The sequence below is a fragment of the Natator depressus genome, chromosome 22, assembly GCF_965152275.1.
Source record: "Natator depressus isolate rNatDep1 chromosome 22, rNatDep2.hap1, whole genome shotgun sequence".
Taxonomy (NCBI): Eukaryota; Metazoa; Chordata; order Testudines; family Cheloniidae; genus Natator; species Natator depressus.
In genome coordinates, this window is record NC_134255.1 from 2,003,228 (window position 1) to 2,017,292 (window position 14,065).

Sequence of the window (14,065 nt, forward strand, 5' to 3'; positions counted from 1 at the left end):
TAATCCTCTAGTGAGGGGGCTGTCAATTTTTTTCATGGTGTGAGCTATTTCTTGACAGAAATTGAAAACTCCTCTCACATTCACAAATGCAGTGACCCATCCCATTATGTAACATCTCTGTGAAGGCTACAGTAACTATTTATATGGGAAAGTAATATGAAGAAGGTATGTAGTGCATGTTCAGCTTTCTTCTAATGCAATCTGCGCCCTAGGAAGTCAATAGATAATAGCGTCTCCTGACTATGGTAGTGCAGAATCAAGCCCTATGTGACTATTCACCTCTCTCCAGACCACTGCTGGTCCACAGAGCAAAGCTTATAAACTATAGCTTTTTTGTTTTCGGGTGAATGGAGCATTTGTTGTTGTGGTTGTTTTTTCTCTCTATGACTCTGGGTGTGTAAAGGGTTCTTTGTACGGTACTGTCACTGTTAGGGCTTATCCAAAGCTCAATGAAGCCAGTGGGAGTCTTTCCCTCAACTTAGGTCTGGTCCACACTTAAAAAGTTAGGTTGACAGAGTTACAGTGCTCAGAGATGTGAAAATTCACCTCCGCAAGAACTGTAGCTATACCAGTCTAACTCCCAGTGTAGACACTGTTATACTGAGGAAAAAAAAAACCCTTTTGTCTCTGTAGGAAGCGTCTATATTACAGATCCACTGTTAAAGTGCCCACAATGTAGACATAGCTCAGTGAGCTCTGGATCAGACCCCGATGCAGTGCATCTGGGGCAGATAGTGCAGAGTTCTATTAAAACTTGAGGGACAATCTTGTCAGCCTCAGTTGGGTACTTCCAAAAAAACCCAGGAACAGCTTAGTGCAGCAATAACCCACGCCATGGCATGCCGTAAATAGCAGGCTACTTGTGCACTGATTACAGGCCTTTTGGCTTTGTGCCTAGAATCACCAAAACCTGCTAATGCACATTCTCTATAATTACAGTAGCTTCTTAAACTACATTTAAAATACTTTTAAAAACTGAGTCAGAGTCATGGGAAGATTTTTATTTCCCCCAACTAGTTAAAATAGGCCATAGCATAAAGAAAATGTTTACCAAGTGGGGAAAGGAGTAGGAACACCATTTCTCTACAATTTTGACCAAGTTCCCTACAAAAAAAACCACCATTAAGAGAATTTCACAGTGGCACAATTAAGGATTTAAGAATCAAGCAGCATCAAAATTAAGGTTACATACATAAGCTTAACTCTGCCCCCTTGTGCATATGTACTACAATACAGCCTGTAATTGCAGGATTATATATTATATTGCAAGTAGCACAATATATTATATTTTTCTATAACATTACATATACAGATGTTTATTTAGACTTTTAATATACATTTTTCTTATCTCTAGGGTACTTATTCTAATAATTTTGGTAGTGGACCATGTTTTGTACATTTCCTCAAGCACAGCCTTCCATAGCTTGAATTCAGGAGATAAGGCAACTAATTATGCAACTAATTTTGTTGCATATTTACATGAGCTATATATGCTAGCAAATTTTCACTATCACTTTATGTTGTGGATTCTACAAATGCTATCCATGCACATCTAGTTATAGAAAAAATCCAGAAAAGAAGCTAGCAAAACCATAGTTAAGATTACAGGTGTTTCCATTCTACCCCTTGTTTTTCAGTTGCTCATAACTTCCCAAACTTTTTGGGCTGAAGTTTTCCAGTCCTGAAGCATGATTTTTCATTGACGTTGTGTGCACATGGGCAAGGCAACTGTATAATGGTGTGGAAGTATAACATTGTATAAGTATAACGTTGTATAAGGGGACATGCTGGATACATTGTATATGAGAGGGCATGCCAAAACATGTTACAAAGTATCTGAGGGAGCACACGTAGGGACAGTTAGCTTTTGAATGGAGAAGCAATTAAGATAGAGCCAGCACGTCTAAGAAGCAGGCATCAGAATGGAAGGTGTGAAGGGCAATTAGTTAAGTTAACTGGAAGCTGTTAAAGAAGATTGTTAAGGGTGGCAGGTAATTGAAGATACGTGACTGGTCTCAGGGATCTCGAAGGGTGGTGACTAAAATCTTTTTCTTCTTTTGTCTGTAACTTCTCTGTAACTTGTTCTCCAAAAAACTGTATAAATTAAGAGACACAAGCACTTCTAAATGTATTAGCAGAGCAGCTTTGCTAATAAAACAGAGTGGTCTGATAAATTGTGAGTCTGAGTCAAACTTTGACAATGGGTATAAATATTTTAGTTCTCATCAACTTAGCACTCATTTTGCATCGCGGAATTGGGCCACTTTTCTTTGCTCAAAGGTGAACGTACAGGGAAAGTTTGATGGAGAATGGCCAGCCATTTTGGGAAATGAAAGATTAGAAAAAATATTTTCTGATTATATAATTTTTTGCCACATTTTTGATAGCTTTAGCATCAAAAAGATGGGATAACGGTGATGTCTAGGTAAATTGTTTGAACAAAATAGGGTGTAAAATGGGACTTACGTGGCGCATAGACCTTGTGTTGACCCTTTGCACAGGGGTGAATTTCACCCTTTATGAGGGGTTCTGGGAAATAGAAACCTGTCAAGAAAGACTATATCACAATGCAGAGTTAGCAGTCTTAATGTTCTTTAATATGGTTTTGGAATATAATATGGTTTTATATGGAATATAAAATAGTGTATTATTTGAGAAACAGTGTGTGATAATCTAATTAGTTATGGATGTGAACATATTATGTATCATAAATCATATGCATGAGAGACCAGGTTATGGTTGTGTGTATAGTCTTAGCTTTTGCATTTCCTGACCTTTGAGTGATTAACCAGCTTCTTATAAAAATCTTATAACACTGAATTTTTTCTATCAGATTTCATTTTTTTATTCCGAAAAGAATAAAAGATGATAGAAAAGAAAAACAAAGGAGGGGGAGGAGAAAAGAAAGGCTGAGGTGTCCCACTCAAAAATTTCAAAGCTCCTCTGGATGCCAAAAATTGAAAATAACGTATGTCAAATTCGGAATTTGAACTCCTCTGGAACACCCTTTCTTACACATGCTAGGACCCTACTGGAATGCCCTGTCCCACACATGCTAGAATCCCACTCGAAGGCTGAGTACCACACATGCTAGGGACCTACTGGCACACCCTAACCCATACATGCTATTGTCCCATTGAAACACCCTTTGTCACACATGCAAGGACGGAAGGACTCAATAGAACACCCCACTGCCCACACACTTGAGTCCCAATGGAATGCCCTGTCCCACTAACACTAAGGGGAGAGGCTGCAACGCCCTGTCCCATGCATGCTAGGACCCCACTGGAATGTTTCATCCCATACACACTAATTCCCACTGGAATGCCCTGTCACACAGAGGCTAGATTCCACTGGACTGTCATGTGACATGTTAGACCCCACTGCAAGGCCCAGACCCACACACACTAGGGACCCATTGGAATGCCTGTCCCACACAGGTTTCAGGTTCCACTAAAACCCCCAGACCCATATACACTCAACCCCCACTGGGAATGCCCTGTTGCACATACGCTAGAACCCCACAGGAAGGCCCAGGCCCATACATGCGAGGGACTCACTGGAACACCATAGAATCATAGAAGATTAGGGTTGGAAGAGACCTCAGGAGGTCAACTAGTCCAACCCCCTGCTCAAACCAGGACCAACCCCAACTAAATCATCCCAGCCAGGGCTTTGTCAAGCTGGGCCTTAAAAACCTCTATGGATGGAGGTTCCACCACCTCCCTAGGTAACCCATTCCAGTGCTTCACCTCCCTCCTAGTGAAATAGTGTTTCCTCACATCCAACCTAGACCTCCCCCACTGCAACTTGAGACCATTGCTCCTTGTTCTGTCATCTGCCACCACTGAGAACAGCCTAGCTCGATCCTCTTTGGAACGCCCCTTCAGGTAGTTGAAGGCTGCTATTAAATTCCCCTCACTCTTCTCTTCTGCAGACTAAATAAGCCCTCAGCCTCTCCTCATAAATCATGTGCCCCAGCCCCCTAATCATTTTCGTTGCCCTCCGCTGGAGTCTCTCCAATTTGTCCACATTCTTTCGAGGGGGGGAGGGGGGAGGAAGAACTGGATGCAATACTCCAGATGTGGCCTCACCAGTGCCGAATAGAGGGGAATAATCACTTCCCTCGGTCTGGTCAAAATGCTCCTACTAATGCAGCCCAATATGCTGTTAGCCTTCCTGGCAACAAGGGCACACTCTTGACTCATATCCAGCTTCTCATCCACTGTAATCCCCAGGTCCTCTTCTGCAGAACTGCCACTGGGTCAGTTGGTCCCCAGCCTGTAGCAGTGCATGGGATTCTTCCATCCTAAGTGCAGGACTCTGCACTTGTCCTTGTTGAATCTCATCAGATTTCTTTTGGCCCAATCCTCCAATTTGTCTAGGTCACTCTGGACCCTATCCTTACCCTCCAGCGTATCTACCTTTCCCCCCAGCTTAGTGTCATCCGTGAACTTGCTGAGGGTGCAATCCATCCCATCATCCAGATCATTAATGAAGATGTTGAAACCGGCCCCAAGACTGACCCCTGGGGCACTTTGCTTGATACCGGTTGCCAACTAGACATCGAGCAATTGATCACTACCCATTGAGCCCGACAATCTAGCCAGCTTTCTATCCACCTTATAGTCCATTAATCCAGCCCATACTTCTTTAACTTGCTCGCAAGAATACTGTGGGAGACCGTATCCCACACATTCTAGGATCTCGCTTGAAAGCCCTGTCTCACACAGGCTAGGGGGTCCCATTAGAATGCCCTGTCCCATTCATGTTAGGACCTGTTGTGATAATTTGGCCTATAAATTTACTCTGATTGTGAGCTCAACTATAAAAAGGATGTGAAAGTTCATAATATATCACAATAGTTTATAATAAACATTGAGCTTGTTTGAAATAAGCACGCAAAGCAAACTGTTAATGTTTTTGCTTTAAAATAAAAGAGGGTTAACAAGTATTTTAAAGCTATTAACTTTAAAAAATATTTTAACAAATGCTTTGTTTCATATTTTTTTTTCTATTTTGAGGGTTTCAGTTACTGTAATTGGTAATAATCTTGAAGATTTAATGAAAAAAGTATTTTTAAGAAAAAGCAAAAGTGGTAAAAATGAATTATTTTAAATTGTTGTAGGTTAAGTTGCTAACAGAGACTTTTACTGAAATAACGCCTTGGGTAACCCTCTGGTTAACAAAATGCCATCTTAATTCAGGGCTGCTACTGCACTGACTGTGAATTGAATCTCAAATCACCAGAACCAAGAGCTCTTGAAATACCAAATTTTAGGTAATTTTTCTAATTGTTTTGGTTTTGCAATGTTTTTTTCCCTTGTGGTTTAGATTTTGCAATTTTTTTCCTTGCTGTTTTTGCCACCTTTGGTGTTGCAAATGGGTCACAAATACAAAAGTGGATCCAAAAGAACATCGTTTTGTTGCTTCTTTTTAAAGGAGGGAATATACTTAGGTACAAATGTCACCAGGGCTGTTTTTCTCCAAGTGAACAAGCTTAGCCATTAATGCATAAAATGTTCATGGTTTGTGTAAATGTACAGCTTTATCTGTGTAAGTTACAAAAGAGGGGGGAAGTTTTTGCCATCTTTACCCATTCTGGGCATACAGCCAAAGAAGTGATAAGAGCTGGTTTGTTTTTAAACAGAAGCAGTTTTAACTTTTGTTTTAGCTACAAATGAAGTGAGTTGTAAGTTCTTAGCTTTGTTAACATCTGGAAAGTTTAACTTTAATTTTTGTAACAGCTAATTAAGTAAAATTTATAAATTCCAATTTTGAGATAAGGAATTTGCACACCTTAAAATATAACCAAGAACCTTTTTCTTTTTCCTTAAGCATAAACTAAAACAATTTTTCTTTGTAATTATGATTCTATGAACACATGTTCGATCCTAGGCATAATTGGTTCATAAAAGAGGGATTATGTTGTGATAAATGGGCCTACGAATGTACTCTAATTGTGAGCTCAACTGTACAAAGTATGTGAAAGTTCATAACATGTCCAAATAACCTATAATAAAAAATGTTGATAGGAAAAAGTACAAAAGGAGAAAGAAAAATTGAATTTGTCGAAACAAAAGGGCCTATTGATATGGACTATGTAAAATCATGTGTGGTAAAAACAGAAAATGTGGAACTAGAAATTGATGAACCAAATTAATGTGTCATATATTAGCCCTGATGGGTGGACGAAATAACGACGGGATGAGCTATTCCACCTATCGCTTCCCTTTTTTTTTTTTTTTTTGATCCTTAAAGAAAGAGACTTTGAGGGGGGACAATAAAGAAAAGAGGGAGGCTACTGGAGCAGGCTTCACTATCATGGCTTCCACCCCGCACTGTCTCCTGAGGTCTCAGACTTTCTTGGTTCTGATCCTGAGATGTTGTGATCAGGTGTCCACCCCACACAGGCCTGGTAGGGGCTAAGGTGGCCAGGTAGGCCTATTAAGTCCACAGGCTGCACCTGGAGGAAAAGCAAGGGAATAGGGATTGATTGCAGGCAGGCTCAGCTGGGCAGGAAGAGGCCCCACTGGAACACCCTGTCCAACACACACTAGGAGACAACAGCAATACTTTCTCTCATACATGCTAGGACCCCACTGATATGTCCTTTCTCAAACATGCTAGGGGTCCCACTCAACCACCATGTCTCATAGACGCTGGGACCTCACTGGAACATGCCAGGACCGCACAGAAATGCTCTGCTCCACACACGCTAGTGTCCCACTGGAACGCGTTGTCCCACAAATGCTAGAGGTCTCTCTGGAACACAGTGTCCCAAACATGTTAGGACCCCTCTGGAACACCTTGTCCCATATATGCTAGGAGTCACTAGGACCCCACTGGAATTTTCTGTCCTGCCCATGCTAAGCTCCCACTTAAACACTCTCTCCCACACATACTAGGGTTCCACTGAAACTCCCTTTCCCACAGTCACTAGGGTCCCACCAGAAAGCCCTGTCCCTAACATACCAGCACCTCACTAGAACCCTCTCTCCCACACACACTACGACTCTAGTGGAACACTTGGTCCCGCATACTCTAGGGCCCCAATGTAATGCCCTGTCCCACACATGTTAGGGATGCCATTGGAACCATCCTGTTCCACAGATCCTTTCCCCAAAGCACCTCCAGCTGCTAGGAGTCTCTGTGGCTGTGCATACGCTATCAGCAGGCCAGGAAGGTGATGGAGAGAAGCTCCAACCCTCTTCACCTTAGAAGGTATGCAAGAGAGCAACTCTCCTGCTGCAGACCTCCTAATGTCTGCAGCAAATTAATGGCTTTCCTGAGGACCTTACAGGGCACCTTACAAGTATACAGCAGCTAAGACAATCATTCCATGAGTTCATGTAGTGTACAGTGACTAAGGCAAGGTCTTCTGTCCTTACCGCAGTCTATGATTCAGTGAAAGTCACTTATGCACTCAGCGTGGCCTGGGGATAATCTACGGCACAGATACTTGATTTTCATAATTGAAAAGCAATTTCCACCAAAGCAGCCAAAGGCAATGGAGTCTGTGTCCCTTTTCAACTCTTTTGGCTGTATGGCTGATAAAACAAAGACATTGCAAACACTTCTTTTGTAATAGGGCAAGTATTTTATGTTTGGTTGTTTCTTACTCACCTTACCCTCAAAAATAACTGAAAACTTTTGTTCAGATTTTCCATATAAAATAATCACCTGAATATTTTATAGACTGAGCAAAGACTGAGCCTGGAACATTTTGGCCCCAAATCTGAACATTTTGGAAAGTTCTTATGGCAGTGATATGGAAATTGTTATGTTGTCATTTATTATAAGATAATTTGTTACTGATTTACTGATTTTTCAGGTTTCCTAGTGCCCTGGGGCTCAGACTCCCATCTTCCATCTCCCCTTCAGCCTGACCACTTTTAGCTGAGGCTTCTGGCCCAGTAGCACTTTCAGCTCCCATTTTTTTATGACCAAATCTAACACTGGGGATCAAGTGTCCCCATAATAATTGTTATGAATTGGTACTGTACCAAAAGGGTAGCTGGTCTCATGAGATGGGCTGGGGAGGAACCTGCTTCTGTCCAGCTTACCCTTCATTTCTCTCCTCTTCCATCAAGCTTCCCCCTAGCTCCCCACCTAAACCTGGTCACTTAAAATCATTAAATTAAACTAGGAATTGTAACAAAGCTTCTTTTATGCTTCTCCAGGGCTGCTCAGCACTGTGTGGTGATGCTTCCCCTGAGAAGCCCTAGTTTTGGCACCCCTACTGCAGAAAGACTTCCTGGGGAAACCACAGTTTCAACCAGTTCAATCAGCAGTATTAGGAAAGTGGCTTGCTATTTGGCATAGTGTTTCATGTGGGCGCTGAAGTCCGAGTTGCATCAAGACTTACAAGTTTAGAGTCAGATTGTGGCTTTACCTGCATCACGCTTTACACAGCTTGTGGGGCAGCAGCCCCCATGAGGATTCTACTGCCCTTCCCAGGCAGGAGTGGGCAAGTGGCAGAGGAGTGGGTGGACAGCTGAGCTGATGTGATGGCTGACACACTGGGGACCTCCTCAGCTAAATGCATGAGCTGCTACAGTGCTTGAACCAACACTCCGTCAGTAGGGGCTGTAACAACTCACATCCTCTATGACTCAGATCACAGGAGCATGTGTAACACATCAACCACAGGGTTACACTGGCATGGAGGGGCAAGTAATTTGTACCAAGTAAAAGGCTGGCACAAATTACTTCTACCCTGGCGCAAGCGGGAACCAGGCACTGAATCATGACTCTGACTTACAGATAGGGGTCTGGTCTGTTCCTAAGGCAGTGAGCTTTAAATGTACAAAAATAAAGGCAAAGCTAAACTGTTTACGTCTAAATTAAATGGACTCTGTTTTACCCAACAATGCTTAAATTTTTAACTAACATATCATAGAATCATAGAATATCAGGGTTGGAAGAGACCTCAAGAGGTCATCTAGTCCAGCCCCCTGCTCAGAGCAGGACCAACCCCAACTAAATCATCCCAGCCAGGGCTTTGTCACACTGGGCCTTAAAAACCTCTAAGGATGGAGATTCCACCAGCTCCCTAGGTAACCCATTCCAGTGCTTCACCACCCTCCTAGCGAAATAGTTTCTCCTAATATCCCCCACTGCAACTTGAGACCATTGCTCCTTGTTCTGTCATCTGCCACCACTGAGAACAGCTGAGCTCAATCCTCTTTGGAACCAGATCATTAATGAATATGTTGAACATAAGAACTTAAGAACGGCCATACTGGGTCAGACCAAAGGCCCATCCAGCCCAGTATCCTGTCTGCCAACAGTGGCCAATGCCAGGTGCCCCAGCGGGAGTGAACCTAACAGGTAATGATCAAGTGATCTCTCTCCTGCCATCCATCTCCACCCCCTGACAGACAGAGGCTAGGGACACCATTCCTTACTCATCCTGGCTAATTGCCGTTAACGGTCTTAACCTCCATGAATTTATCTAGTTCTCTTTTAAACCCTGTTACAGTCCTAGCCTTCACAACTGCCCCAGGCAAGGAGTTCCACAGGTTGACTGTGCGCTGTGTGACGAAGAACTTCCTTTTATTTGTTTTAAACCTGCTGCCCATTAATTTCATTTGGTGGCCCCTAGTTCTTATACTATGGGAACAAGTAAATAACTTTTCCTTATTCACTTTCTCCACACCACTCATGATTTTATAGACCTCTATCATATCCCCCTTAGTCTCCTCTTTTCCAAGCTGAAAGTCCTAGCCTCTTTAATCTCTCCTCATATGGGACCCGTTCCAAACCCCTAATCATTTTAGTTGCCCTTCTCTGAACCTTTTCTAATGCCAGTGTATCTTTTTGAGATGAGGAGACCACATCTGTACACAGTATTCAAGATGTGGGCGTACCATGGATTTATATAAGGGCAATAAGATACTCTCCATCTTATTCTCTATCCCTTTTTTAATGTATCCTAATATCCCGTTGGCTTTTCTGACTGCCGCTGCACACTGCGTGGACTCTTCAGAGAACTATCCACGATGACACTAAGATCTCTTTCCCGATTAGTTGTAGCTAAATTAGCCCCCATCATATTGTATGTATAGTTGGGGTTATTTTTTCCAATGTGCATTACTTTACATTTATCCACATTAAATTTCATTTGCCATTTTGTTGCCCAATCACTTAGTTTTGTGAGATCTTTTTGAAGTTCTTCACAGTCTGCTTTGGTCTTAACTATCTTGAGCAGTTTAGTATCGTCTGCAAACTTTGCCACTTCACTGTTTACCCCTTTCTCCAGATCATTTCTGAATAAGTTGAATAGGATTGGTCCTAGGACTGACCCTTGGGGAACACCACTAGTTACCCCTCTCCATTCTGAAAATTTACCATTTATTCCTACACTTTGTTCCCTGTCTTTTAACCAGTCCTCAATCCATGAAAGGATCTTCCCTCTTATCCCATGACAACTTAATTTACTTAAGAGCCTTTGGTGAGGGACCTTGTCAAAGGCTTTCTGGAAATCTAAGTACACTATGTCCACTGGATCCCCCTTGTCCACATGTTTGTTGATCCCCTCAAAGAACTCTAATAGATCAGTATGACATGATCTCCCTTTACAGAAACCATGTTGACTTTTGCCCAACAATTTATGTTCTTCTATGTGTCTTACAATTTTATTCTTTGCTATTGTTTCAACTAATTTGCTCAGTTCTGATATTAGACTTACCGGTCTGTAATTGCTGGGATCACCTCTAGAGCCCTTTTTAAATATTGGTGTTACATTAGCTATCTTCCAGTCATTGGGTACAGAAGCTGATTTAAAGGACAGGTTACAAACCATAGTTAATAGTTCCACAATTTCACAGAACAAAACATTTTGGGTTGTAGAACGGTATTGCATCAAACTTCAGCACAAGGACTGTAAAGTAGCTCACCAGCCATAACTACAGCAAGCCAGGCTAATCAACAACTATGGTAAATCCACAATCTAACTCTTAATTTGTCGATTTACACCAAGATGGGATGGTCCAGCCACTCAGAGTTTACACTGTCCGAGTTAATTTTATCCTACATAGCAGGTCCCTTTTGTTTAACAAATAGTTAAAACAAAAAGTTAGTTCCACATTATGTAATTTATTTTTAAGCAATTTTTTTAACCATCTGGGGAATTAATTGGGAAAAACAATGGTAAAAACCCAGTCATTGTTACTGAGTGAAGTACTCACAAGTTAGGAAAGGCCATAATCTTAACCCTTCCCCCTAGTGTGCATGCATCTTTATGATGCAGTCATTAAGCACATGATCAAGCACTATTGTTTCTGCCTCACTCCTGCCTCTCTCTATATGCAGGGTGAATGGTGCACAGTAAAGGAGCAGGACTCATGTGGAATCACACCTCATTTTGGGTCAAACTCTGAGAAAATTCGTCTCCTCCAACATGAAAAGTGGCAGGAGGGAATGTTTTATGAAGAAACCTCCACAAGGATTCTTTTTGAGAAAGTATCCTATAGCATGCCATTGGAGGGAATGGGATCTGGCACTCCAGGGTAGATGCCAATAAGCACATCCTGAAATGTGGTGGATACATTGGGTACCACATGGACCACCAGATTGTCCAGGGCCATCTACATGGAAGTCTTGTGTCCTTTCACGGGATCTAACCCTTGTGAAACCCTCCCCAGGCAGCACAGATCCATTCAACATATGCTACCAGAGACCTTCAACCCCTAACACCAGCCTGGAGACTCCTGGGGCCCAACAAGAGAGCCACTGAAGACAAACCAGCCTAAAGGTGTACTGATTTTCTGGATAACTTCTCTGGAGGCTGGAAGGAGACATATTGTAATACCAAAGCACAAGGAGCTCTTGAAGAGATCACAGAGGATTTATGAAAGAAGAACCACTATAGTTTTTCATGTTTTAGATTATTTCAGAACTTAAATGTCCTCATAATGGAGGACATAGTCTGAGCCAGTTCACTAAGCACTGGAGAGAGACAGGAAAGCAATGCAAATCTTCTAATGTTGAAATGCAGGGCTAAGCCAAGGAGCATAGCAAACAGGAGTGAGACCTGAGATGAGCAGTGTGTGGTTTCTTTATTCCAAATGTCTTTTCCTCAAACTCTTTCAGAATTCCAGCCAGAGCAGTTTGAATTACCCCGTACAGATAACATTGGTCATAATTTAGTTCCATTTTTGGTTACTGAATCCTTCTTTAAAAAGGTCATTACTCATAAGTATTCACCAAATACTCTGGATGAATTATTTTCAGACTATTGACTAATCACAAACTGTTCATTTCAACTATTTGTCCTTTGTTTTATGTGGTTGGTCATCTAAACCACACAGTATTGTTTCTGTTCCTATTTGGATGAGTGAAACTTTTTAAAAAGAAGAATGAGTAGCGCTTAGTGAATAATGAATCACAAACTTTCTGACATGACTTTTCAGATGAGCAGTCCTTCATACTAAATTGTGTGAAAATTTTAGGATTTGCACACAATTTCTAAAACACCCAGCAGTGCCTGAATACTAATGAAAAATGGAAACCATGAGCCCAAAAGTCATCACAAACCAAACTCAGCACTTTTAGTTGCAAAAATATTTGTAAATCAATTGGTTTAATATCAGTCAACTCTGTTCAAAACCCTGCTTTCCCCTTCAAATGAAATAATAGAAATGTTTTTGTTTATTCAGAAGAAATGACATGCATTGACTCCTGTGAGTACCTGATCTATACAGAGGACTTTACGCACACCTGTTTATCAGTTGCTGAATTCCCAAATGTCTGCCGAATACCAGTCTGCAAGATATTAGAGATTCCTTCCATACTGAATCGCTGCATAGAAGAGAAAAGCATCTGATTTACACAGTGCTAGAGGGGATACAATAAAGCTTTACAAATTTATGAATGGTCCAAGGAAGGCAGATTGGGCACTTCTATTTCCCATGATGCAAGAACAATGGGACACAAGAATGAAACTTAAAGGTGACAAATTTAAAACTTGTAAAAGGAAACACAATCCAATGGTTGGAAGCTGAAGCTAGACAAATTCAAACTGGAAATAACATGTACATTTTTAACAGTGAGGATAATTAACCACTGGAACAGTTTACTAATGGGCATACTAGATTCTCCACTACTAACAACTTTTAAATCATATTTGGATGTTTTTCTAAAAGCTGCTCTAGGAATTATTTTGGGGAAGTTCTATGGCCTGTGTTATACTAGATAATAACTAGTACGTGTTAGATTAGATAATCACAATGGTCCCTTCTGGCTTTGGAATCTATGAAATATGTTTTTACACAATGCGCAATTAACCTGTGGAATTATCGCCGCAAGATATAACTGACTTCAAAAGACTAGCAGAGTTCAAAAAAGGACTGGGTATTCCAGAGTTGCAATAGATAAGGTTAAAAATTAGAATGTTTATAAATCCTCATATTTCAGGGTATAAGTTGACATCTAACTGAGTGGTCAGGAATGAACTTACCCCTTTGTGTAGGTTATTCCATAAGTACCTATTTTGGGGTGTATTGCACCTCTTTTGGAAGAAGCTGGTACTAGCTACTGTTAGAGGGAGGATATAGAACTATTTTCACTCTTGGTCTGATTCAGTTTGGCAATACCGTTGTTTCTGTATTCTGCAGTCTAAGGCCATGTCTACACAACAAAGTTTGGTTGATACAAGTTATGTCAGCATACAGCTGCCACAGTTAGCATATTGCTTGTGCTTGTACATACTTGGCTGCCTGCACTGGCACTTTGCATGCTCTCTAGGAGTATTTATATCCATGCAAAGGGCAGTGCACCATGAGTAGATATCCCAGTATGCCAGTGTGACCCTAACAGCATCCCAGTGCAAGAGGGCCAGGGGTCACTGGTATCTGTTAGTGAGTTTCAGATCATCTGATCTGTTCAGTGTACCCCAATTCACTAATGCCATAATCTGTCAAAAGGTAGCATGTAAAATATCAATATAAAGCAATAACACACTGATTATTAATATTCTTGCATGGTGTAGGTATGGTAAATGTCCAAATGGACCATACCAATATGAAGGAAATGTGGAACTAAACTGTGTTTACCAGACAAA

At 41.4% G+C, this 14,065-nt stretch overlaps 1 protein-coding gene across 5 annotated transcripts in view; it reads right to left on the reverse strand.

Moving 5' to 3' along the window:
* Window positions 1-14,065, reverse strand: part of FEZ1 (fasciculation and elongation protein zeta 1) — a 210,721-nt gene that overhangs the window by 47,120 nt on the left and 149,536 nt on the right. For 3 of the 5 annotated variants that reach the window (XM_074936681.1, XM_074936679.1, XM_074936678.1), the window contains one exon: window positions 12,724-12,804. The exons of the other annotated variants lie outside the window; for them this stretch is intronic. In XM_074936681.1, the coding sequence (XP_074792782.1) occupies window positions 12,724-12,804 (81 nt within the window). The remainder of the gene's footprint in view (window positions 1-12,723; window positions 12,805-14,065) is intronic. 5 annotated transcript variants of the gene reach the window in all.